This window comes from Anser brachyrhynchus (assembly GCF_964034855.1).
Source record: "Anser brachyrhynchus genome assembly, chromosome: 7".
Taxonomy (NCBI): Eukaryota; Metazoa; Chordata; class Aves; order Anseriformes; family Anatidae; genus Anser; species Anser brachyrhynchus.
In genome coordinates, this window is record NC_137701.1 from 11001610 (window position 1) to 11027736 (window position 26127).

General features: G+C 45.7%; 1 protein-coding gene across 2 annotated transcripts in view; it reads right to left on the reverse strand.

Moving 5' to 3' along the window:
* ACKR3 (atypical chemokine receptor 3) overlaps positions 1 to 15237 on the reverse strand; it is a 34760-nt gene extending 19523 nt beyond the window's left edge. Inside the window, exons 1-2 of one of the 2 annotated variants that reach the window (XM_080599460.1) lie at positions 2747 to 2889; positions 1475 to 1547 (exon numbers count right to left, since the gene is read on the reverse strand). In XM_080599460.1, coding sequence (XP_080455586.1) covers positions 1475 to 1501 — 27 coding nt within the window. In that variant the 5' untranslated portion in view covers positions 1502 to 1547; positions 2747 to 2889. Of the gene's footprint in view, positions 1 to 1474; positions 1548 to 2746; positions 2890 to 15201 lie in introns of those variants that run through there. The other variant, XM_080599461.1, reaches the window with a different exon arrangement.
* Between the last annotated feature and the right edge of the window lie 10890 nt (positions 15238 to 26127).

A 26127-nucleotide genomic window follows, 5' to 3' on the forward strand; every position in this document is an offset into this window, starting at 1 on the left:
CCCTGGCCCACCAATAGAGCTGGTGGGGAACTTTCCAACAGACAGGCTTTGGATAGAAATAAAAAAAACACTGACTTTTTTGAAGAAAAAATGTCGGGTGTCATGGAATTATTTCAATTTTCCAGCAGAAAAAAAAAAAAAAAAAAAAAAGAAAAAAAGAAGGAACAACTACTTAATCTTAATGCAAGTTCAAGTCATCATTTGGTCCAGATCACTGCTATTCCCCACCCTTTGCTGGTGAAGCTTTCTGCTGGAGCTCCGTTAACATGATTCAGCCAACTCTCTCCCAGGAGAGACATTGCTTCATTGGCATCCCTGTTGTAGCCTGAGAAACACAGTCCAGCCAAAGGAGAACAGACGCAGCTTCTCCAAGTTGATTGCTTTTTTTTCTTGCACGGGCCTGTCATGTTGCGTGCACAGAAACAGGAGGAGTTAATCACATTCTTGACACAAAGAAGAGAGACATTTGTTTTTTAAGCTAGGCTGCAACTAAGAGAGTGGGGATTCTGATGTCAACCACAACAGTGCAATCAGCACACACCCACAACTGGCTCCAGAAGCAGGGGAAGGAAGGGAGAGAGTTATTTATGAATTACGACACGAAGGCAGGAGACAGAGCTGTGAGCAGCAGGACAGCGACCAGGCCAGCTGCAATTTCTGCTGGTTGGTTTAAATCCTCGGGATCCCTGAGCAAGCTATTAATGGCCAGATGAATGAAAGCGGGGTCAAAAGGCACTTCCAACAGGTCTGCAAGATCTTCACCGAGCAGCTAATTGTTCAGGAAAGAGGCCCACACATCAAGGATGATTGGTCTTGTGAAAGAGACATTAGGCGTGCACTTGGGGCTTTCCTGGTTTTCAAGACAGGCATTTTGTTATATTCTTCAGGACTCGGGCACAAAGTACTTGTTAGCACAGGCAGGTGTGTGGTTAGCAGGGACACACAGGCAAACATCTGGAGCCAACAACCAGTTGCTTCAGAACAACTTCTCGAGCAAGTGAGGAGCACACCAGAAGGTCACAGGCAAAATGAGAATGAATTTAGGGCAGGCACCGGGACAGGCCTCACAGTTAGGCACACAGCATGCATAGTATGTTTACACAGAGCAAAAGATACTACTTAGTACATTCATGCTGTAACGATCAATAACGCTTTGTGATTTACTACAGGTTCAGGGCAGGTCAACATGCCACGAACAATTCCTCGGCTACAAAGATCAATGTTCTTCAGTGACTGGTATTTATTTTATGCCATGAGCAAGATAACCGCTACTGGTTCTGCCTGATCTAACATAAGCAGACGGGGGTGTGCTGATGATATCTTAACCCCTCAAGATCAGTTTTGTCAAAGGACCACCATGCCGTGCCTTACTACAAGAATTTGCTGGCATAAAGCAAGTGCGCCTGGAGGTACAGTTAGCCAGAAATCCCAGCATCTAGAGAGAAGAAAAGACCGTTTCTCTGTGTTTACTTACTGAGCAGCAATCTCTTGGCCTTCTCATTCAAGGAAGGCATGTACTTCTAAGATTTCAACCAGCATTTCCATCCCTGTAACAAATCAACACGGATTAACACAGAAATTGAACTGGGGAATACAGCCAGAAAAAGTGGCTACAAGTGTTTTCAAGGTCATTATGGTTTAAAAATATATAAAAGAGATAACGAAGAGCACTGGGAAAGCAAAGTGGCAGTTGAGAGAAATGACGAATTTGATGATCTCATTCAAAGCAGAAGCTGATCAATAATAACCTGGGGGGGCTGATCACACAGCTGATGAGCTTTGAGACACTTGCACAGTAAAGTCCCTTCAGAAACCTCTCATTTTAAAAGTCAACAGAGCACTCTTCAGGCAAATTTCATGCTGAAGAGAAAGCACCCTCTCAAATAATAGAAAACAAAGTCATTTATTTACTCTCTAAAACAGTCTGGGTTGACTAAGAATTGCATAAGCCTCCCTCACTAGCAAGAGGCACTGAAGAAACTGAGGCTTTTCATCCCTTGCCTACACTTGGTCATTGAGCCCTTCTAAGAGCTACACCTGGAGCCTCATAGCTGGGACAGTCACTTTAGGAGCTGATATTAGCAGTTCAACATGAAACAGCATATCAGGTGCTTATCAGAAAGAGCACCTTTCTGATAAAACAACACTACTGAAAGTCAAAATATGGCTCTGCTGAAGAGAATACAAGTTATGTTTGTCCCAGACATCCAAGATTAGACCTGGACAAAAACACTCTTATCACTGACTGTAAGGTTGTATAGTTTTAAAATAAAACTGATTGTGTCTGCCAAGAATTACCTTGTTTAAGAAAAGGAACTGCTTACCAAACCTCAAACACACACAAAAAAATAATAATAATGTAATTTTGTGGCTGAGAGTCCCAACAGTAGCAGTTTGATTTGGCGGAGACCATCCCCTCCACAACGCCCCTCTGCTTCTCGAAATAGCAACAGGAACATAAAGTCCTCATCAGGACACCTGTATGTGCCTCACCAGGGCACATCTAGCACATCAGGGGATGTAAGCACTGATGCTAATTGCTCTCACCTGCCAAGGATTTTTTGTTGTCTTTGTTAGCTGGTTTTGTATCATTCTGTTTGTTTTACCAATTCACAAGAGGAGCTAACTTCTGAGCATGAGCCATAACGCAGCAGAGAGGGATTCCAGTGGAGACCCCAGGAAGAAGATTCAGAAAGCAAAAATACCATGTTTATGTAGCCTTTTCAGGAGCTTCAGTTGCACACACCTGTCACATAGGCTCAGGAAAACTTTAGACTCGTCATTCCTGTCTTCATCTTTTCCTTCCTGCAGATGATGCAAGCGCCTGGTGCATGTCAGTGCCATCTGTAAGGACCCTCATTCCTGGGTATTTACACATGTTTTATTGCACTGGTGAAAAACACAAGAAGAAATAAATTATGAAGCATCTCAAGTGATCAGGCACTCCCATGAGGCACTTAAGATAGTTACAAGAATAATTTACAACTGTATTATAAAATCCCTCGTCCTTTAAAGCAATGCTGATGCTGCAGAAAAAAACGTATAAATCAACACTGCAAAGGGCTTTCAAAAGTGCTCTTAGTGGGCTACGATGTCCATGTTAAATGCGGGGGCTGCATGCCTACAAACCAGCTACATTCTTCCTTTTTGCAGGCTTCAGACTGTCAAATCAAATGCTGAAATAGCTTCAAAAAGAGTTTAGAAGATATAGGCACACCCCAAGAACCTGAGAAATGGTGCCTGCTCTCAGAGGCACAAAGCCCTCTGAACTACTGAGGAGCAGGAAAGCTTTAACACGCTTGGCTCCCAATGACACGGAGCTACTGGCAGCTGCCCAGCTCATTCTGCCCAGCCGTCCTTTGAAGGCTCTCTCGTTTTGGGAAACAGAAACCGATACCCCACACAGCGACAAGCTGAGCCAGGGGGTTGTGACATTGTGTCACGGACAAAGCGAAGAAAGAAGGGATAACCAGGTGCCCATTTTCCTCGGTGCAGGATAACGTGGAGGTGGGCAGTGCAGCGCTGGTGGATCCAGGGGTCCAGGGCAGCCAGTAACACTACACCTCTAGGTTACTGCTTCGGATCTGGCTAGCGTCAGGGAGTGCTGGGGAAGCCTGGATTTCAGTCCCAAAGGCACACCAGCAGCGTGGCCCGTGCTGCTGATGGATTTGCAATAGCCCTGCGTGGCCGAGCTGACAACATCAGCCGGGTGTCAGCCCAACGCCTGCTACGAGCACTGCCTCTGCTCTAAAGTGGTGATAACTTGATACTACAGAGCATTCCTTCATCATGAGAACGTCATAAAAATAGAGGCAAGTTGAGGAGAAAACGTGCCTTTAAGTGAACTGTTTCGATATTGATCAACGCAAGGAATTTGTGTTAGTAATAGATGAAGAAAAAAAGCTTTGACCACATGTGACAGGATGGCTCAGTTCTCTGGATCCCTTTGTTGCCCTATCGAGCCACCCTCTGACCTGCTGGGCTCGAGCCACTCGATGCTGGAGGCTGGCTCCAGCTGCTTTTCCGTGCTGTCTAAGGAATTATCACAGGAGACTTCATGCAATTAGGCCTTAAAAATGGGGATGTCAGTCCTCCAGAGGAACTAAGCCTGCTTCATGAAAGATACTTTAGCCTTTGGTTTTGCTGCAAAAGGAGGTGTTTTTTACCCTGAGGATTTATATCAAAGCAAGACACTAGTAAAAACACGGCAAGCCACTGTAGTTTTTACCTCTTTGTAGCTTCTCAAGGTGAATATCAGTGGAAAAATCTCAGAGATGACAAGCCACAGAGATGGCCATCTAAAGCTACATACCTCGGTACAGAAAAAAAAAATCCACCCCTATGTTTTTAGCAAAGACAAACCTGGTCTCTCTCAGCAACAGGACTCCATTTAGAAATCAGCAATGGAAGCATAATAACCTGCACAAAGCCAGCAATCTCACACCTCCCAATTTCTCCCCACGGACTGAAACCTCTCTCAGAATCCATCGCCTTTTTACAACCTGGCTGAACACTACCCATCCCAGGGCTGCTATACCTTTCACAGTCACCAGTTGCATTTCCTCCGAGCTGGCCGGGTGAAGGATTTTTTAAGGCGATGTTTCTCATGGACTGTGGGTAGCTCTATTGTCTTTTGGGATTTGAGGTACGCTCTGCAAACTGCTGATCCTGCACACAAGAAATAACACAGGGAGGATGTACAGGGATAATATTTGTATTGAATGTATGTTTTTCAAGAGCACTTGAAAACCAGCTGTGTAAGCAAAGTGAATGAGGACCAGTATCTCTGGTGAAGCCTGGAGCTCTGCAGCACGTGCTCCAGAATAAGGTGGATGGTGGATGAGGGAAATTTAAGGCTCATTTTTCCTTCTCCTTCCATTTCTGAACCTCCCCGATCTGTGCAGTCTCTCAGCTTAGCTCCTTTCACAACAAATATGAACAATCCCAAAATAAAAAGGCTGCAATGGCACAAGTGCTTTAATAAAACCTGCTGAACCCAGGTTGCTCCATCTGGCATGTTCGGCCTAACTAGACATAAAATAGCACCCAGGCAGCCTAGATGAAGTATCCATATATTACTCAGCTAATTTGGAAATCAAAAGGCTGACAAGATTAGGGATAGGAGACGCCAGTTCTCACTTCACCACTCCCTTTAAAGTAGTCCTCTGAAGACCCCAAGGCTTATTGCTTGGCTAAAACATATCCTTTATTCACTCTAGCCATGAAAAGCACCAACAAATTGACAGACAAAGTAGAATCAAGGTTTTCCAAAAGAATCAGCCTCGTAAAGCTTTCAAAAGCTGCAGCTGACATATTCATTGGATAGATCCAAGCTGTTCCTAAAAAAGCTCCCAGAGGGAAAACAGTTCCATCTACAGGAAAAAAAAAAAAAAAAAAAAAACCCTACATGGTATTTTGGATGGGCTGTACTCCCACAGAACATATTTCAGAGGCTATTTTTGCATGTGCAGTGGTCATTCACCTAGAGTATCCATCATTCCTCCAGTTACCCAAGCATCCCAGAAAACGTGGCCTAATTTCTCGTTTTTGCTCATTGACATGGCATTTATTCTGAATATAAAACAGAGCAGCAGCCAGGGGAAAAAAAAAATTTAAATGTGTACTGCCCCTTCAAAGCCAGCTGAAGTTTATTACTTCCATTTCTCTGGCTTTGCCCAGTTTCTCATGCTTAACTTGTCTCCATTCCTTGAAGACGCCCACCTTTTCCTCTCCTTTCCCCAGACAGCAAGTGTTACCATGCTCACCCTGCTGCTTTCTCCATTTTCAAATCCATCCTTAGAGCTCACCTCTGCCAAGCTGCATGCTAGCAGCTCCCACTGATGGACGGGACGAGTACCCCTTGCCAATTTTCTCCTCCTCCCAGCTCATCCCTCAGTAGCTGAGACCAGGAATCTCCCTGCATGGCCAGAAATCCTGGGACCACCACGCAGACGAGAGTTAGATGAGTTTTGTTTCAGCAACTTTTACAGCTTCTTTTCTCTCAGGCTTCAGGCAGCAGTAAAAGAAAGGCAAATAGAAAGTAGAGTGCCAGTATCAAAACCTAATAAATCACTCTGCATGGAGAGAAACGTAAAACCGCTGTGTCCGATGGTGCGGTCTGTTCGGTGCAGAGATTGATGCTGGCTCTAGCAAACCATAGGCTTCAAGCAGTTGGCACCTCCTGGGCTCCCCAGGTCACTGGGACACAGTAAGCTGACCACTAAAATTGGGAAATTGCTCTTGTGTTGAGAGCCAGGACCTCCCTGCAACCCACAAGGATTTTTCTTGGTCAGTGTCAAGTTCTGGCCTCACGCAGCCCAGAAGTATCATGAAAATGAAGACCTTTCTGTACCTTCCTCTTTGGCAGAATAGGGACGTAGCCCCCTTCCAGAAAAGCCCCAAAACTGCACTGGATTTTATTAGGAAACAATTTGGATAAAACATCTTCATTTTGCAAAATGAAGCTGAAAAATTTGCAATCTATCTTAATTTTCGCTTCCAGCTCTGAAATGGAGACACTGTGAAAAGAAATCTTATACATACATTTCTCTCCTGATTCCAGGTTCAGGGGAAAGCACAAAAACAGCTGAAAACAAAATTTACAGACAAAAACCGTATTTAGCTTTATGCAGGGGTAAAGCTTTTCATTGCTAGACGACTATTTTGACCCAGACATTTCCCTGCTGTGGTTAATCCAAAAAAATATCTGAAAAATCTTCCTTTCATTTTCACTCAGGATATGAAATGTCAGTGATACAGAGCATGTCAACACTTGTAAAACCTCCATCCTTTCTGGCCTCACCAACCAGCTAAAATTGACAGAAAAAAAAAAAAAAGAAAAAAACAAGAAAAAAAAAAACAAGACGGAAAATTAGAAATTGATTCCTGGATGAAGTACAATTAAGTTGTAGATCTGTCTTAACTTCCAGAGCCTTATTACACTGATTTTATTTGATGAAATGAATTATATGGTACACTGGAGATACGTTAGTGAAATAGCTTAGCTTGTGCTAATGCCTATCATTTCAGGGTGGGTTTTACCTGGCAGAGAAGATGGGGAGGTGTGGGATTTAACATGATTTGTTTAGGAAGGGATGTGCTTCATCTTCCAGGACAAATTCTTGCTCCCCTCCCTGCAACAGGGTAAGCCCATAAGGTTTTTTGCTTGTTTTGTTTTTCTCCTTGCTTGGTTGATTTTTTTTTTATTTTTTATTTTTTTACCAGTTGCAGTTAATATCAGTTCAGAATAGAAGCAGCACTTGCATACTGGTAAGGAGATGCAGAGCCAAAAAAAAAAAATCTGCTTTTGCAAGTAGAGAGGAATTGCGTTCCTCACTTCCACCAAATGATGCAGCCACTTTAATACAGCACTAAGTGCTAGGAAAAAGAATGGGTGGATTTTGACACTTGCTATTAACATATTGCACCTAAGATCATTCTCTCATACCCCATTTGGGGCACAATCCTACAAAGTGCCAAGTACCCTGGTCCTGATCCAGCAAACATACCTGTGCTTAAACCTCAAAAAGCTGTCTAATGCCATTGAAACACTAAATCTATAAGAGGGTCCACTGGTCAACGCTCAACTGACTGGAACCCATACACAGAAATGCTTTTAAAAGAAACGAAATTGCTTGGGAGGGTCTTGTTGTGAGTCAAGTGTTTGGAAGCTTCCTGCACCACTTGGTAAAGCAATACATTTCCAGAAAAAGAAAAACAAATGAGCAAAGTCAAAACCAAGGTTTTGTTTGCTTTAGTAAAAGAACCAACCCCCAGAAGTGAAATCTTATACTGTGCCTCAGTCGGGCTGGATTCCTGTCCTCACCTTGCTGCTGGTCTTTCCTCCACCAGGCCTCTGCCTGGCTCCGGAGGATCCTCCTCCAGCCACGAGAGGCTTTCTGTGCTGCTTTATGGCACCAGCCTTTAACAAAACCTAGAAGTCAGACCAACAATTCAATCCCTTCCTGCTGGGTCAGAGCTCAGGCTGCAGACCTTCCTGTCGCCACCATAGATGCAGAACGTGAATTTGCTATGAAGAGACTTGGAAGCGTAAAAACTTAGGTTTTTCATAAATGGAGATATATATATATATTTATTTTTTTTAAATCAAAGCTTCCTGACCAAGTTCCCAGCCGACATCAAATACTAGCACCAGCTGGTTGCTAGTGGATAGAGTCCATGTGAAAACAAGAGGTCTGGTTTCTGTAATTCACAGCAAGATTGAACGGACTAACCCCCCTAAACACAACAATCAAAGCAGTCTTCAGAGAAAGCGTTTGTGAAGCAAGATGTTTTTTCTTTCAGCATGCCAGCGAAGGACACCTGCTTATCACCGGCACTCCTGAGCTCGCCAAAGGAAGAATGTGACGGCGCGTAGAGCCAAAGCCCTGTGACTGAAGGCAAGGGCTGGTGGCCACAGGCGGGGAGAGGGTGCTCACATTTCTCTGAGCAACCAACACGACAGCAGAAAGTAATGCAGAACCCAAGGGACTGCACTCACTCCATGCAGATCCACTTGCAAGAGTTTTTCTTCCACTGTTGCCAAAGTTATTCTTATACATTTCACCTTCCCAAACTTCCCACCATCTACTTTTACCCACAGCATTTCTCACAGGTCCCATCTCCCTGACCCCTTGTCCTATTCCTCCACCTGTATTTATGGATGCCAACTGTGAAATCCAATCACAGGCACATCTCCCTGACCTATCTGTACCATAAAAAAAAAATTCCCCAAGCTAACCAGGCACATTAGATGTGCTTGAATTAGCAAGGAAATGAAAACAGGCCACAAGAAAGGAGTAGGCTGAAGGAAAAGATGGAGATGTAATGCTAATCGATCATATTGAGTCACAGTTGATAGGAATTCATGAATTGGTATGAAAAAAAATGGAAAGTTTTGATAAAGTCATTAAAATTCCTGTAAAAAAACTGTTTCCAAAACAAGCTTGTTTTCCCCACTGTTATTCCAACACAAACACCAAGAAAGGTTCCAGCACTAATACAAGGAACTCTCTTATCCACTCCATAAAAATGGCTGAAAGTCAGAAAATAAGTTCGATCCTCTTCTAATATCTTACCAGTGCCCTTTCATGCTTGAGGACCTCAGGAGACAGCACAGAGATGAAGGAAATGCTGATAACCACATTTTAAGGTTGAGCAAACTGAGGCACTGAACAGTTCCTGTGATTTACCCAAGCAGAACCATAACCTTAACTCAGTTTGGGATATTGTCTCCCAAATTAACCTAGCCAGTTGAACATATGACTCATTAAAATGGAAGCTCGGGGCAGGGGGTGGTAACCGTCATTCAGTATATGTATTTACATTTCCTAGCTCAAGGGGTTATAAAGCTATTTCTAATACTTGTTATGCCCATTGCATTAATATATTTCTAAAACTGATGTAGTTTACCACTTTTTCACTGTAAACATTCTCAGTAGCCCTCCCCATCAATGTTCCCCTTCAGGAGAGCATGAGCTGCAGGAGTAAAAACCACAACCAATAGAGCCATGCTTCTGAACACACGGGTTGGGTTCTTAAAGTGACTCAAACAGGGGTTCAAAAGTCAGTTGTGGCTCTTGGTAGGCTAAGTAACTGAGAAATGAGGAAGATTTGCCTCCAAGACAGAATACTTGCTCCTCACCAGTTAAACTAGAAGGGTCTCTTATGTTAGGGCAACCTTCTAACAGCTGCTCCGGCGCTCCAGATCTGATAACATGGAAGGAAACAAAGTAAAGTGACCACCTTTAAAACAGCCCCACAGATTATAACTTTGGGAGAAGACACTCACAAAACATTAAAGGTTAGATCTAAATCCGCAGGCATAATGAAATGCAGTTACAGATGAAACTCCCTCCTTAACGTGCTGGACCAAATTCAGCCCTGCTCAAACCACCCAGCAGATGAACCTTGCCTAGCCACGGCTCGGAACTCCAGCCGTAATGAAAGCTTGTCCATGATTTGAACCCAGCAACAATTAACCTTGACAGGGGGAGATAAGATTCAAGTTTCAAAGAACAGAGAGTTTACTGGATTTCCGTATGCTTTCATGACGCTTTGATTATTATTCTAATGCAGTTGTTTGTGGTTTAATTTCCTTTTTTCTTTAATGGTCACATTGAAAAGATAAAAGTCTTTGGACTCATGGCAGAAGCCAAAGGATGGCCAAAGTCCAATCTACCTCCACCCCATCACGCTCATCTGATACACTTCCAAAAAAAAGGGGGGAAATCAGACAAATGGAGGTTGTGGACAGCTTAGGACTGACTTGTCTCAGACTTTCTGGAAAAGGGAGAAGAATTCATTAAGCCATAAGGAAAGCCAAAAGCAGTTATGAGAGCACTCTTTTAGGGGACTACAATAAGAAGCCAACAGATCTTTACATACTTCCCAGCAGGAAGCCTACAGTCATCCATAACATTGCTGATAGCCCTCCATGCTTGGCAAGGTTCCCATTCGACCATCTGGAGCTCATCCATCGAGGTGCAACTTTGAGGAAGAGACTGAGCGCCTGGCAAAGGTGTTCGAATAGCAGCTGGGGAGAGGGTTTTGACTCCCGAGCTTCAGCATGGTTTCACTTGACAGCAACTGAGGGTACATCTCTTCTGCAGATGGTGCAAATGCAGATGGTGCAAGCAGTCCCAAGCTAACTTTAAACCAACGAGCAGAGTTACCGCTGACAGCAGCAGCAGAGCTCGGCATGTGTGATGAAGCCCTCCCGAGAGGCTAAGCAAGTAGTTGGGCCGTTTGCCCAAGTGGCTGCATTTTATTGGTACCAGAGCTGGTTAAAGCCAATTCACCTCATGCCTCCACAGCCCACAAAGCCACCGCACCTCCTGCGTCACAGAGGAATCCTGCACTCCTTCTGTTCTCACCAGCTGACGTTTTCATCTTGCTGATGTCTTCAGCAGAGCTCCGTCTGACCGAGGGCCAGGAGTTTGCTCAGCACCTCAGACTCTCCTTTGAAAGGAAGGAGCAATATTCACCCTCCTTGAGGTCTGTTAATGAGAGCACGTTCTCCAGTTACCCTCGTGGAAGTGCAGCTCCGAAGCCTCTACCAAAGCTCTTACAGACAATGCAGCCACGGGTGGTCTTCAAATAAAAGGAAGGAACCAAAGATGGGGAGTGACCTCGTCAAATCAGCTGGGGAAGGTGGGAGAGAACAAGCACACTGGAAGTGTTTCCATTTTCTTCCCCATGTCCATTGGATGGCAAGACAGCAGCAACTAAGAGCTCAAATGTGCTCTCAGTATTGGCAAATATCACTTAGTGGGGCCTGGCATCTACACTGCCAGAAAACATGCCATCAGCAAAACAGAAAAGCAAGCTTCAATATAATGCATATCTACATGCTATTTATAGCCTCTCCGCTCACACGTACAGGCACTTGTATCCCCTTGGTATTTTCTTGGCTGTACTTACAACCCCTGCTTTGCATTCGCACAGCACGTCCTGAAATCAATCATTAAGTTAAACACGCAGCCTGTCCTTCTGTAGTCCAGCAGTTATCTTGGAGGACACCTTGCTGGAGGTGAGGCGAGCAGGGGGGAAAGGCAACAGAAACCAGAAAGGGACAAGGACTTTTTTTGCCGTGAAGCCACCGTGAAAGCATGCAACAGCCACCCACAGCAGTAATGAAAAGACATCCTAGGTTGAGCTGTTGTTTCCTAACACACGCCTTCACTTTAAGTTGAAGCTGCCAGGCTGATTTGCTGCCACATTATCCCTTCCAGCCTGCTCCCATACCTTTTCCCATAAGAAGCCCTCAAAGACGTAACTCACCCAGCTTCAGGTAAAGCTCAGTGTCCCGGTCCTTTCAATGCCTCTTACCCAGAATGGCTCCTCAAGGCTTTTTCCTGTACTTGTAGGTATTTTATGCCTTGTTGGTGTGCTGCAGGCATGCTCAGTTCTCTCCTTAAAAATCCCACAGCTCCCTGGCCTCATGCTAGGAGCCACCACTTGCTCTTTAACAATAACATTAGGCCAGAACCTGGGAGGCTCTTTCTGTATAGATCCCAGGACTGTAACGTGGCTTTTAAGCCATACTGCTTTCACTGAGACCACCAGTCAAAGCTAAAGCACAGCCTGTTCTCTAAATATCATTCCTACAAGAATGATATTTAGATATTTATGATATTCCTACTGTGGTTTAAATCACCTGCCCCAGGTAACTGTGGGGTAGGGGGGCAGAGGCCCAGGGATGAGCCTTGCTCAGCTCTGCAGAAAGGACATGCCTGCAGAGCTCAGCCTCCCTCCCAGCATCCAAAACGGCCCCAAAACCACAGCTGAATCACATCACATTTCAGATTTTCAGTCACAAGATCACAGGACAAAGGCACAAGGGCACACTAATAATTGGCAGTCCAGCCTGCCCCAGATTTTTTGAACTATCCTGGAAAGCTACTGCAAGTGCTACAGAAAAAAAAAAAAAAGAGAAAAAAAAAAGCGTTCCCAATAAAGCTGAAGAGCTGGGTTTTAATATTGTGTGCATCATAGTCTGGCTCATAGCAGGTCGCCAGTCTTGACAGAACCTGGTTAGAGGGGAAAAGCCTTTCTAGTGGCCCAGAAGCCTCTAAAAATGGAAAAAAAAAAAAAAAAAAGAGAGAATCACAATCCCCTAGAAGCAAGGCATATGGAGCACAAACAAACTGGCTGCAAATAGCTCTCAGGCAGTAAATGAGCCACAAGCAGACTTGATTTTTATGAAGAAATTGTTAATAGCTTAGTGCAGACCTAAAGAAATGGCTTCTGGGTCCAGACCAGGACTACTAAAATACACCACAGCTTGTAAAAGCTTGTGGAGCAGTGCTCAGGCCTGCTGCTGAGCACAGGATGATTCAGCCCCAGCCACATCCTCCTCTTTACAACTTTAAAGTACCATCTGAGCACCGCTTTTTTCCGCTGCCTGATGCTCTCAGATCTTTGCCCTGGTAATGGTATCGCATCTGCTACATACCAGAGCGTCGGCAAGGCTCCCCTCCTCGCCTTCCCCTGTCCTCGAGCTGGAGTGAGCCCCTCACGTTCCCTCACACCGTGCGGCACGGTGTTGTGTCTGTGAGAGCTGAAAGCTGCCAGGCTATAACGCAAACAAATCCCATCGAGCCGCCCTTATCAGAAGGGGCGATAAAATCAGCAAAACCGAGGGGCTACGAAAGCACGGAAAGCTGACACCTCCAAAGAGCTGTTTTCTTGTGGAGATCCCACGCTGCAGAGGACATCAGGCTGAAGATCTCACTGGGGCATTACTGAAGATCGGTGTCTGGGCAGGTTCTCTGCCATTTTCTGCAGACCTTAAGAAATGTTACTTCCCAAAGTCTGCCTCTGGAAGACAGGTAAGGCACAGGATTCCCTGCGGCTCCTAAATTTTGGAAAAGTGGTCGCAAAAGCACAACGGATGGCCTAACACCACACCAGCCAGCCAGACACTTAATCGGTGCAATGATGTCCAAAAAAGCCACAGAGGCAGATCCAGATGCTGCAGAGTCGGCAGCAACAGCAGGCTGATTTTATTAGCACCCCTCCCCAGCCCAGAACAAGGCACAAGGCTGGAGATGAGGGTTTTCTGAGACCTGGACCCCACTTTAGAGGGCAACAGAGTCCTGGTTGTTCAGAGAAGCAGTAAGTGTCGATCCTATAGCAGATAAAAGGTGCAGGACTCATGCTTGTGCTATCTGGAAGAGCACCGTGGTTTCCCCCCCGGCATTGGCACAGACACACATATCCCACAGCTGGCAGGTTTCCTGTCGCAGGCTGCCCATGCTTTCTGAACCCGGGTTGTGATGAGCCAGGGATTTTCCTGGCTCAAGTCAGCCCCAGAGGAACCACCTGGAGTCCTTGGCCCCGCTGAAGGAGAACCACTGCCCTCGCATGACTCACCTTCCCATCGCGAACAAGGCTGAGAAACTTTTAGGGGAACAGCATTTTGCTGGGCGAGGAGAGCACAGACGGACAGTGAGCTTCCTGAAACACACCCCGTAACTGTCTGTTAGTCACGACGGCTGCTGAACCCTGACCTCCCTCCAGCGAGCATGACGCAAAACAAAGCTCCACTTACCGGTCTTGACACTGGCAGCAAACGTCACGCAGCGATGGAAAAATAAGGGTTGGAAAAGACCTCAGGAGGTCACCTAGCCCAGTTCTGCACCTCGTGCAAGAGTCAGCGCTGTATTATCCTTGTCAGGCACGTGGCTAACCTATTCTGAAAGGCCTCTGGTGATAAAAGCAACATCCTCTAGGCCTTTGCTATTTATATCATAATTTTGGGCACTACTTGAAGAATAGAAGGCACAGAGGGGGATAGCTGCATAATAGCTGAACTTTGCATTAGAGAAATATCGCTGGACCGGGGGAGACTGCTGAATAGTTAAGCATCTCTCAGCCATATATCTGCACAAAACGTGAGGGCAGGACCACCAGCAAGGCAACGAGGGCATGACTGCCCCAACCTATCTGTCCAGGCCACCCAGCAGGATTGTGACATCTGGCAGAGCTGGCAGGGACTGACCCTCCTGTGCTGTGCAAGGCACAGGTACAGCCCTCAGTGCTGGCTCCTGCAGCCGCTGCCTCCCACAGAAGCTGGTCTGACATTGTTCTTGGGGATTAACAGACAGATAAATAAAAAATAAAACTGTGTTCTCAGCTGCACGGGTGGGGATTTTTCAGCAAGATGAGGGTCTGGACATATTTACACAAATACGCACACTTTTTTTTTTTTTTTTTTTAAGAACAGTGGAAACGCTTTGCACAAAATCCCATTAGCAAATAACAGGATTTCTGGGATCACCATCTGTGCACCACATTGAACACTCGCCCCAGAGTGCAGAGAGTAAAGCATGATGCATATGGAAACCAAGACAAAAGAATATACAATAATGCTCAAAGGCAGGGAGAACACATGTAAGGTGGGGTAGAAGCCAGAAGAGACCTTTTCCTCCCCATCCTCACAATACCCATAGCCCATTCTTTTCACAGCCTCCCCTCAATGATTCCTGAGGCATCTCACGTCCCTTCTGTGCCCACTGTAAGGCCCTATGATGTTGTCACAGACGGGGAAAAATTTTGTCATGAATGAGAATCAGCTGGCAAATCAACATCATTCGGTGCAAGGTGGCACAGAGGTCTAATATTGAAGCCAGCTGGAAAACACTTTTTCCTCGGGTGTTTTTCAAGCAGGTCTCCCATATTTTTAAGTCAAGATGTTACCTGAAAAAGGCTCTGCCACATCTCTGAGTTTCTTCAGCTCTGCCTCAGAAGAAAGGGCCTCAGAAAAAGTCCAGGAGAAGCCACACGGGTAAACCTGAAACAAAGCAAAGAAGGATTTGCTCTGAGTAGGTTTTGGAGTACAAAATAAACACAGTTTTACAAATCAGCAGCTTGTAGCAGCAATCTTCAGCAACTCTCAAGGACCCCTTTTCCTCCACACTTCCAAATGTCTCTTTGTCTGCCATCCCAAGGGCTCTTCAACAGCATCCTCCAAAACAGCTATTACAGCAATTACTGCAATTAATTGATTTGCATATCCCCAAAGCCCCATCATTAGTGCAACACAGCCAAGCGTGTTAGTGTTTAATAATATCAATCAACAATTATTCGTAACATCCCGTCCCGGCAGACCTAAATATAGAGACAAGCATTCATGCGAAAACAAAAAGGAGGGAAAAAAAACCAGCAGCTAAACAAAAGAATTAATTTAGAGCAGAATTAGGATCATAGAAACAAGAGAGACTAACGGCACGGTCAGATGTCTTGCTCCCAACTCATGCATGACCCTCCTAACCAGCCTACTCTCAGTTACTTAGCTAGTTCTAACTCAATTGATTTTTTTTTTTCTTGCAATCAATAGCCAGCATGCCACGATGAGCATGTACACAGTGGAGCAGAAAAGAGACGAGACAACTTTCACAGTCTGTTGGCACCACTTCAGGAAAGCACTTCAGCAAAAGCTTGAGATGGTCTCCGTTCAGGGCAACGCTAAAGCACATGTTGAAATTTAAGTACGTGCTCAAATCCAGATCATCCCCAGGCCGAGTGCTAATAAATGAGGAAGGCTGCTGGCGCACATGAGGTTATGTTCCACTCCTCCACCCAAACACCCAGGCGTTGCCTTCCCAGCTGCATTGCTGCAGTATCTATCGCATGGCGAGGAGGGGGAGTCCCAGACAAAATCTCCCCCTGGCCAGAAACCTGCTCAGGGCAGAAGCCCCAGTCACATCCCAGGGAAATACAAGGCTCTAACAAGCAGCCCCTCGACGGGCCGTCGTGTGGAACTGATCAGTGGGTTTCCGATGGCAGGACATCTCTGGAAGAGGACTGCCAAAGGCTGAAAACGCAGGCACCACTCCCCATACAACTATAGCCAAAAAGGGACTCATTTCCCCCTTTTTTCCCACCTTTTATGTCAGATGCATAGCTGCTCAAAATTTTATCATGGCGTGTACTGACAGGAATTTTTGCCGCAGAGGGAAGGGAAGGGGGAAACACAGAATGTCTTTGGTTCCAGTTTTCCAGGCGTTTTTAGCAATACAGGCTGCACCTCTTAGGGACCATATGCTCCTCACTAATCTCTGGGTTCAAAGCCAAAGCCCATTTGCCTGACATGTAAACCCTTTAGGACAAAAGCTGTCTTTTTGTGCTGGGACTGCATAGTGCCTTGCACAAATATCAGAGCCCAAAGCTACCGTCCGAATGGAAATAGCACACAATAACCCAAGACAGTGAGAGAATTAGCATCTTCAGGGAGTCTGGGATCAAGGCTGCTCTTTTTTGCCTGGACTGAACTCCCACCAGAGCCAAGGGGGAGCTGAAGGGCTAGGCAAGGAAGCCCCAGACCCCACAAGCCCATCTGCAGGGCTCACACCGTGGTAGAGTCTGAGATCTGGACTGAAAGATGAACAACACGTTTTAAACAACCCTGAATTAAACTAATTGCTGCTCTAATTGTGCTGGTGAAAGCGCTAGGGGCCTGGGCTTGCTACAGTCACTGCTGGGCGGCCCTTGGCGGTATGGCTCGGCCTCCTCAGAAGCCCTCAGCTTCCAAGGGCGGGGGAGCGGCCCAGGTGCAGATCTCTCTTCTTAGCACTGCTTAATATTAAAGCAAATCACCCCTGCTGCTGTCCTGTGGCACCAGGGGCAGTCAGGAAGCAGCAGACCTGCCCAACCAAGAGACATTTTCCACGTGGTTTGAGCTGCAGCCCCAGGCCTGCCCCTGCCCAGTCGGTGCAGAAACACGCCATAATGAAGAAGCCTGCCGTCAGCTCTGCTCCTCAGCAGCCCTTTGAGAGACAGAAATCCACTGTAGCCACATTGCCTCTCAGAAAAAAAAAGGTTAATTGTGTGCAAAATTAAGTTCGGGGGGGAAAAAAGCAAGAATGCATGAGGTTAAGCAAACACCAGAACATTTTTCAAATTAGTCCTAACATTTGTTGCTTGTTTTTCCCACTTAATCCTCACAATCATACTCACGGATTTGCATTTTTGCTGTGCTAGTAGACTCCAACCCTGGGCTTTAATTGAAACCAGAGCCTTGCTCACAAGACAAGTGATTCAGTGAGACAACCACATCTAACCCAGCCATAGCTCAAAAGAGCCCAAACCCAAGGAACTGATACAAACCTGCCACATTTCACACATCAAGAGGGAGACAGGAACACCTCGGTCTGATCTCCCATCCCTGTGAAGCATCACCCAACATGAACCCTATTACCAGCCCTGTGGCACCCATCTTGTTAGGCACTCACACTCCCTGTTGTGTACAGAAATAGTGTTGCTTTAAATTAATATCCAAGCCCTCTGGAGGAACCTGCTCTGCTCCATATCCCAGAAACCATCAGACCATACACACCTATTTCAAGTTCAATGGTTTTGCACACTGAGGAACTTTTTTTTGTTTGGTGTCCAGCCCTGGCTGTGGGCCTCCATCACGTCCATGCTCTTTCAGTCTGCTCCACCAGCCAGGCCAGCAGATCTGAAGAATTCAGCACCAAAACAACTGAAAACACAAGCTGATGACTAAACATTAGCATGAATGGCTTATTCAGAGTATTTTTAATTTGTTGCATGGATAAGGCAAGTTTTAACTTGGTTTTCTTGGTTTAAGCACCCGGAAAGCATGGGAACAAGGTGTCATGCAGCTGTGGGCAGGTGGTTTCCAAATAGTGATGTTGTTTTCAAGAATTCAGGAATTTCAGGAATAAACACGTGGGCCAGGAACTGCAGTGTTTTTCTAGGGCCCATTAACAAAAAGGACAGGCAGAACAAAGCACCACAGCTTTCCACATGTTAACTCCCATGCTGATCAAATGAAGAGAATGCATCTTGCTCTAAAACATGTCCTGCTCCGAGAACATATTTTGTTTATTAAAGAAATTAGGCCAGGAGGGGCTCTAGAGGTGCTTCCTGCTCTCGCAGATGTAGCAGACCAACTGGCAGGGCCACAGCATCTCCAGCCTTTGCTTTTCACTCCCTCCTGACCATCCCACAGAGTCCAGGGCTGCGACTCCTCTCTGCTGCGAAGCTATTTGGCTTCCTTAATCCTTACCCAGTCCATCCCGAGGTCCCATGAACAGCACAACCTTGGGGCAGAGAAGGGTCCAGAAGTACCAAGCCAAATGTCCCCTGCAACCATGGGTTCAGGGAAGGTGCAGCTCTGCCCCCACATCTCACCACCGGCACGTTTCTGTCAGCCTGGGCTCTGTCCATACCACAGCTGCACTACAGCTTTATTCCAGTGCTGTAAAGGGCACTGGCTGAAATCGCTTCAAAAGACACCCAGCTTCCCAGCTTGGCACCCAGAGCTTAAGTTAAAAGCAGCCACCAGCTACTGCCCGCAGACTAAACAAAAGTTTTTATGCTGCCCAGAGTCTGGACCTGTAATTGGAGAATCATACAGCATGAAATCTGCTACTCCCTTTTCTTTCACATCCCTCCCTGCCTCAGCCAGTGCTGATCTGGGGGACTATATCACACCTTGCTGGTAAGAAGGAATAAAAGCACCATCTCATAAGCAGCATCCTAAGAATAAAAAGAAACAAGGTTTTAAAACCCCCTTGCTTCTTGTTGGCCTTCTAGCTTCCTCTGCTGCCTGTAACCACACACAAAATGCTGGTAGGTACGCCCCAAAAATGAACTGCAGTAAGTATGAACAGGAAGCAAGAGAAAGTGCAATTGCAACAAACCACTTCAAAAAGACTTCAGTTTTGCTCAGAATTGCTTGAAAAGGAAATTTACCACTCACGGATATTCATCCTTCACCTTTAGCCATAAAATAATAATAATTTTTAAAAAAAGGTAGTCTGATTTTCTCCTTTTTTCTTGGGCAAAAAGGGTTTCTGGAAGCCAGGGTCTAAAAGCAAAACACAAATAGGAAATACAAATGTTTCCTTAGAACCATATTGGGATTCTTTGTAAAAATACCTTGAAGCTTTCACTGCCTCTGGAGAGCAATTGGTAGATTTTAGGGGAAAACTAAAACATTGGTGGCCACAATGCTGTTTCGCAGAATAATGTGCAAGGGGAAATCCAAAATAGCTGTTGAATCGCACAGTGCTGAAGACCTGAAGAGGGCACTTAGCACACCTGGGATGAGCATCTCCTATCTGCTGTAATTACAGTGAACAGTTATCAAGAACACCTCCCTCTACAAGCAAGAAAAACTGATGTAAGCATTTTAAGTGGTTAATGCAGCTCTTTTAGTAAAAGTAGCTAAGTGCTGACATTGTGTCATCTGAGATGATTTCAGCAAACAGGCATTTTTCTCAGAGAGCAGTTGCATAAGAAAACTGAGTACATTGAGCACACTCCGGCTTCTTTTGATCTTATTCTTAAACACAGCCATTAAAAAAAAAAACGTCAAGAAAACCAAAACACTCGGTGGATAGGAAAGGCTGCATACGCAAGAGTTCACATTGACGAAGCGAAGTCACGTCCAGAGGAGCTCAGCCTACAAACCTAACCAGATTTAAAAGCCAAATTCCCCCAGGGTGCAGAGCTGGGGCTGGTGAGAGGTCACTGCTGCGGGAGAGACCTGCGCTCCCCTGCTCCAGCAAAGGCTGGCTCCTGCCGGCGCAGTGCTCCCAGGGGCTGCCCACATCTGCTCAGCAGGATGAAGCCACGGCACACGCAGATCTTGCCACCTAATTTCATGCATCACAGACAAAATGATTATCTGGGGGGCTGGACCTCTTCCTTTGCAGTCCCACATCTTGTTTTCGGAGGTGATGGGAAAAAGCCTTTGACCTGTCAAGTGCCTTCGTGAAGGACGCAGTGTTAGCATCCAACACTCTCAGCAAGATAAACATACAGTAATTTAGGTTGGAAGGGACCTTTGGAGACCATCTGGTCCAATCCCCCGCTCAGCGCAGCAGCAAATAAATAGCAGCACGTCTCCTCTGCTTGTGCAGCCAAAGGCACAGGTGGGCAACGCATGAAGAGTGGGGGAGCAAGAGAGAGACCTCGACACAAGGAAAATCTCTCCCACTCTGAAAAGCACCGCAGAAAACAGTCTTCTGCCTGAGAAGATGCTGCTAAACCACACGCTGCCCTAACCAACCATTTCAACTCCTCGACCCCGCACTCCAGAGCCTGGGAGGCTCTCCTCTTCCCACAGCACAGGACACAGCGTAATGCAAAAAACATTTCCTCAGTATTCAGGGTGAGCCAAAGGCATGCAGTAACTGAAGATGCTGAAAGCAAATCTTGTGCCTGGGCCCAAAAAGTCCAGTACTGAAGGTGTGGAGTGCTGCCACCAGCTAGCTCTGCTGTAGGAAGCACCCTGGTGCTCCTGCTCTCATCACAACCACACCAGCTCTCTCTGCTCATCACAAAATGACCGCAGGGGCTGCCAAGTCCAGGCCTAGTGATATTTTCGGTAACACCCATGCAGCTAAAGGATTGCTTTCACAGCAATGCTACCTCACGCTGCAGGCACTGGTAGGGATGCGGATGTAGAGCATGCAGGTTCCTTCTTTGCACTGGTGTGATTTTCTGTCTTCAGGTGCAAGTTTGCACAAATGACATTTTTATTGATACACATCCAGTTCCAGCACAAACATGAGCCTAAGCCAATGGGCTGGAGCTCCTGCATGAGAGGAGGGCCAAGGAAATACAATTGTAGGACACGTCTTAGAGATTCTCCCTGATTTTAGACCTCAAGCCCTAGCCAGTGAAAAATTCAGGTACATAAACTATCTCTGCTTCCACATGGCTGTCTGTAAAAAAGAGAATGTATACGGTACCTTAAGTCTAACTTTTACCCCTCCCTGACAAGGACTGGTGGCATTATAATCTACACTGCGTGCCTTGTAAAACAGCCCCATCCCAGCAAGGGTCTGCAGTTTAACAGAGTGATTCAATAGGCAGCAAAGAAAAAACAAAAAAAAAAAACTTACTTCATTTACCCCATGCGGCCAGCCTGGGAAGAGCTGGATGGCAGCAACAGCAGACAGAAGTCTCAGAGGTGTTTCACCACCATGCACTAGCCTCAGATAAAGAAAAAAACTGCAAAGCCTCGATTGAACTGAGCAATTTCACCTGTTTTGTGCTCTGAACTTGATGCAAAAAGCAGAAAGAAACTGTGCTATCCCTTTCCAATTCTGACAAACAGTCTTACCCCATGCTTTCTCCTGACTGCAACAGTTAGGAGCTGTTTTCTCTCTGGCCTTTTTATTTCATCTCATCACACCAAAAGCAGGGACAGGCCTGGAAACAAGATTGCAGCCACCAGCTTCATTCATAAATCTGGCTGAATCCTTGGCACAGTAAAGTGAGCTATTGTGGTCATTTCTCACAGTTTACCACCTTGTAGCCAGAACGTATTGTTTTTATTGCTATTGTGAGAACAAGAGCAGGGAAAAAATAATGTTGGGCTTCCCTTCCCCTCCCCACTCCAAATCAAATATAATGGGAAAAAAAAAACAGGCGGATGTCAGATTCTCAAGGTTTGTGGGTTTTTTTGAGCTATCTACAGGAGCTCTGTCTGGTGCTGCAGGTTTCTGAGTCTGAATTTTATCAATGGGTTGTGTTGGGTGCATTTTAAAGGACAGCAGGTGTTAGAACAATGAACCCAGGCAGCCTTTACATCTGGGCTACAAAAGCCATCTCAGTGTTTACAAGAAACAGGATAATCAAGAAAACATCCTGCCACAGGCGCCTAAAAACTACAGCCCCTTGTTATTCATTTTTCTCTCACACTGTACAGTTTATTTATAGCTCGAGAAGTTGAACCAGGAGGAGGAAAATAAGTTTCACACTCATTTCCATACAGAAGTGATACAGAAGTGACGCACGAGCAACGTGAAAGGGACTGGCCAGCAGGCACTCTGCTTGCATTGTTCCTTCAGCTCTAGGTAGGGTATTAACCCTTGAGCTCTTGACATGACTAACGAATTAGCTGGGTATAAGTTGGTTTTGCTTCATTCATACAGCCGTATCAGTTGCACCTCTCATTGCTAACTCATTCTGGGGCACTCGAGATGGAAATTCAGTCATCATGTACTGAATATAATGTCCCTAGAGCTTCAACACAAAGAGATGGGCAATTATGGGGGAGGGATCATGGAAATTGCTCATCCATCTTAGCCTTCAGCGCTTGTGTTTTGATCCTTATGGCCAGCAGAGTGCAAGAGGCTCCTCCAGAGCTGACTGCTTACAGGGGACATAGAGGGTCCTCCCAGTACACCCTCTGGAGGAATTTCCTTCCCTCCAGAGATGGTTCTGGCTGCCCAGCCTTCAGGGTTAGAAATGTGAGTGCATGATGCATCACGCACATCTGCAGAACCAAAGGTTGCAATCAAATTTCAGCTGCTGATGGGCTGTGGCTACTTACAATAACCACAGTTTTGAGATGAAATTGTATTCCACTCTCCTTTTTTCAGTGCAACTGGTTCCAATGAAGTGGTTTTTAGTAAAAGTTTTTAGTAAAAGCTGTTGTTGTACTTTTTTTTTTTTAATTCAAATTAGAAATTAGTTTTCATTAAAGATGCACCAAAATGAGACCTCTAGAACATTGGTCCCCATCAACAATAACATGGGAAGCTCCAAGGTATTTCTCTATTCCACGTTAATGTTTGTTGACTTATGTCATCCTTATATCCAGCAAAATAAAGTACTCCATCCGTTTATACCCCTTCTCCCCTTGTATCCTCCCTGCTTCAAGAGTTTCACTTCTGGAAGCCTTCAAAACATGCTAGCTAGAGCCCCCCCAGAAACCCAGAGAAAAGAGAACAGAGCTGCCTGGCCTCCCAAGGAGTTTGACTTCCTTACTTTTGAGATGAATCAAAGCAGATTAACTCAACAGGTGCTTTACTGGGGAGTGGGAGGGAAAACAAAACAAAACACAATGGAACAACAGCGTACGTGCACAAATACCAGATGAACTCGTCTTCTGGGTGAGGAACTGCTAAAGCAGATGGCTAATATCCACTTCTTTAGGCCCATGTCACTGGCTTTAAAGACATCAAGTCCCAGAGCCTGAACACCTCCCGTCAATCAGACTGAGTGTCTGGAAGTGGATCTTGCTGATCCAGATGTGACCCCTGAAAGGCTGAGATGCCTCCTCTGCCCCTTAATCACGGTCTCCTCCCTGGTCATCCTCTGAAACACCAGCTCCCCAGCTGGACTGCAAAGGCACCTTAGTCATATGCACAATTTCTTGCCCTAGATGAGAGATTTTCCATCAGTCTTTCTATTTTATGCATTGAGCAGGGCAGATGAAGCCAAGTCCACCGCCCTGTAAACTCATTGCAGTAGCTCACTGCAGATATATATAATTACTTAATTCCCTCAACTGGGTAAAACAGCTATTTTTTCCCCTGAATAGGAAGACCATCAAATATCAAACAGCACGGCTATGAACTGACCAGCATCTTCGACCCTTTTCCCCCTCCTTCCATTGAAAGCAAGCAGCCTTTTACTGCTGTGAGTTCTCACTAACCCAGGGCTCTCCGGGAGGCCGGTCACACCGAATCTCCTGCCTATTTAAGACAGCATGAGACACGCTGACTCAGGTCAACTACAACCCCATGGACAATAACTGCAATTGAAAGGAACAGATAATGGCTCATGCAATTGAAAGGAACAGATAGTGGCTCTTTCTCTTTATTTGTTAAAACCATGAGAATTTTTGAAGTTTTCCGTGATGAATGTGCGGACATATCTAGTGTTAGAAGTCAAACTTTTTGCCATTTTTCCATCAGAATCATACATTTGTTTTTGGCTTTGGAAAACATTTCAGAACATGGGTTTGGGCTTTTCTCCCTTGGTGGCAAAAACAATGAGAAAAGGAAAGGTATGCTAAAAATCAGGGGAGGAGAATAAAGCTAGAGATGCAAAACAAACTGAAACCACCACAAGCAGCATACCCAACATATTTTCAGTTGCCCTTGCTAGTGTTTTCAAAACACCAGTAAATTTCACGTCCCCTCCAAACTGGAATACTCCAAGGAAAGTTGTTGATTAAAAAGAACAAAAACAAAACAAAAATACACATTTGGAAAATTTTAAATTTCAGCGTGAACTCAGAGTCTAAACGTGGCTTTTCTGTGAGGATTTCCACCCACTTTATGAAGATTTATGAATCCCGTGGCAGCTCTTCTCACTTCGCCCTCCCGAGGTGCTCTTGCTCCACAGATTCCCCCACAGCAGTCCGTGGCATTAGTGTGCAGAGCAGAAGTGGGACCTCATGGGATGGTGGACTGGCTTTGAAGTCACCAGGTCAGGAGGGACCTCCATCTTCCATTAGCTCCTTTACATTAAAAGGGCAAAATGGCAGCAAAATGGCTCCCAAACCCCTTCTGCAGCCAGGGAGGACGCCCTTCCTCAAGTGCTACAGGGATCTCTCCAGGCTTTTCCCCTGACAACAGCCTTTCAGGCCTGGGATAGCCAAGAAAGAGCAGCTGAGAAATGTCCCCAAGCACCACAAAAATCCTCACAGGCTCAGAGCCACCACAGGACAAGCTAAATTACATCTCAGCACTCCTCCCTGCAGTGTCAAGGGGGCTGTGAAGATCGCCTGAAGCCATCTTATGCCCCTTCTGCCTGCAGCTACAAGTTTGGAGCAGCTCGGTGCCTCACGCAGCATGAGAACCAAGGATCTCTTTCCTGAGGCCTCCAAACCATCTCCCACAGCTGCAGCCACCAGAAAATACCAACTGTCTGACATTTTCTCCACATGAGCCTTCTGAATCTGGCTAAACAAAAGCTTGTTGGGAAGTACACAATTAACATGGCGCGGCCCATCCCACCAGAGCTTTCCATGAACAAGCCACCCAGCCGCAGGACCCTTCTCGTCCCCAGATTCCTTCTCAAACCACAAAGCGGTCACGGACAGAAATGGGAGCAGGACCAGGTGACCGAGGACGGGACGAGGCCACTTGAGTCCAGCATCACTGGAGCAGCTTCAGAAACTGCCTGAAATCCTACCCGGGGGGCCTCAAAACAGCTCACAGCATTCTCCTCACAAACCACCACCATTTGGACTTTCATAAGCTGCATAAAATGCCATTAAGGCAGCTGCTAAAAATTACACTTTTATGTAATTCACAGAGACCAAGAAACATGCTCAAACTGTCATTGCTTTCCGAATCCCGTTTCAGCTCTTCTGAAGGCCCGTACAACAGGCACGCTTTTCCTTCCTACAGGGGCGCAGATAGACTTATAGCCATTCTCACCTCTCCATAAGTTTTGAACAGAGGCCACCCCATAAACATGGATAATCACCATGATTTCTTCATAAACCCGAGAACAAGCAAAATTAAGAGACAGTGATGTATAGCGTTAATATCCAACGGATACTTTGGCTCAAAATAAACTAAATATTATACACCAAATAAAAGACTGGGGGAAAAAAAATGAAAGCGTACAAGATATTCTGAGCTCTCTCAATAAGGGTTGTGAAAATTTTCCATCAGATAGAAAACCACAGCAAAAGCTTTGGACAGAATGGGAAAAAACTAGGTTGACAGCTGCATTGGCAACCATTCTCCAAGAGCGGGTTCAACCCCATTTACCTCCTTTCATTTTGACAAGGGTGAGCAACAAATAAGAGCGGCAGATTTTGGCTTTGTAGGTTCTTATTTAACCTTTACATCAGAGAGAAATGTATACAGTATTTTAAATTGCTGGCTGTTGAGTCTG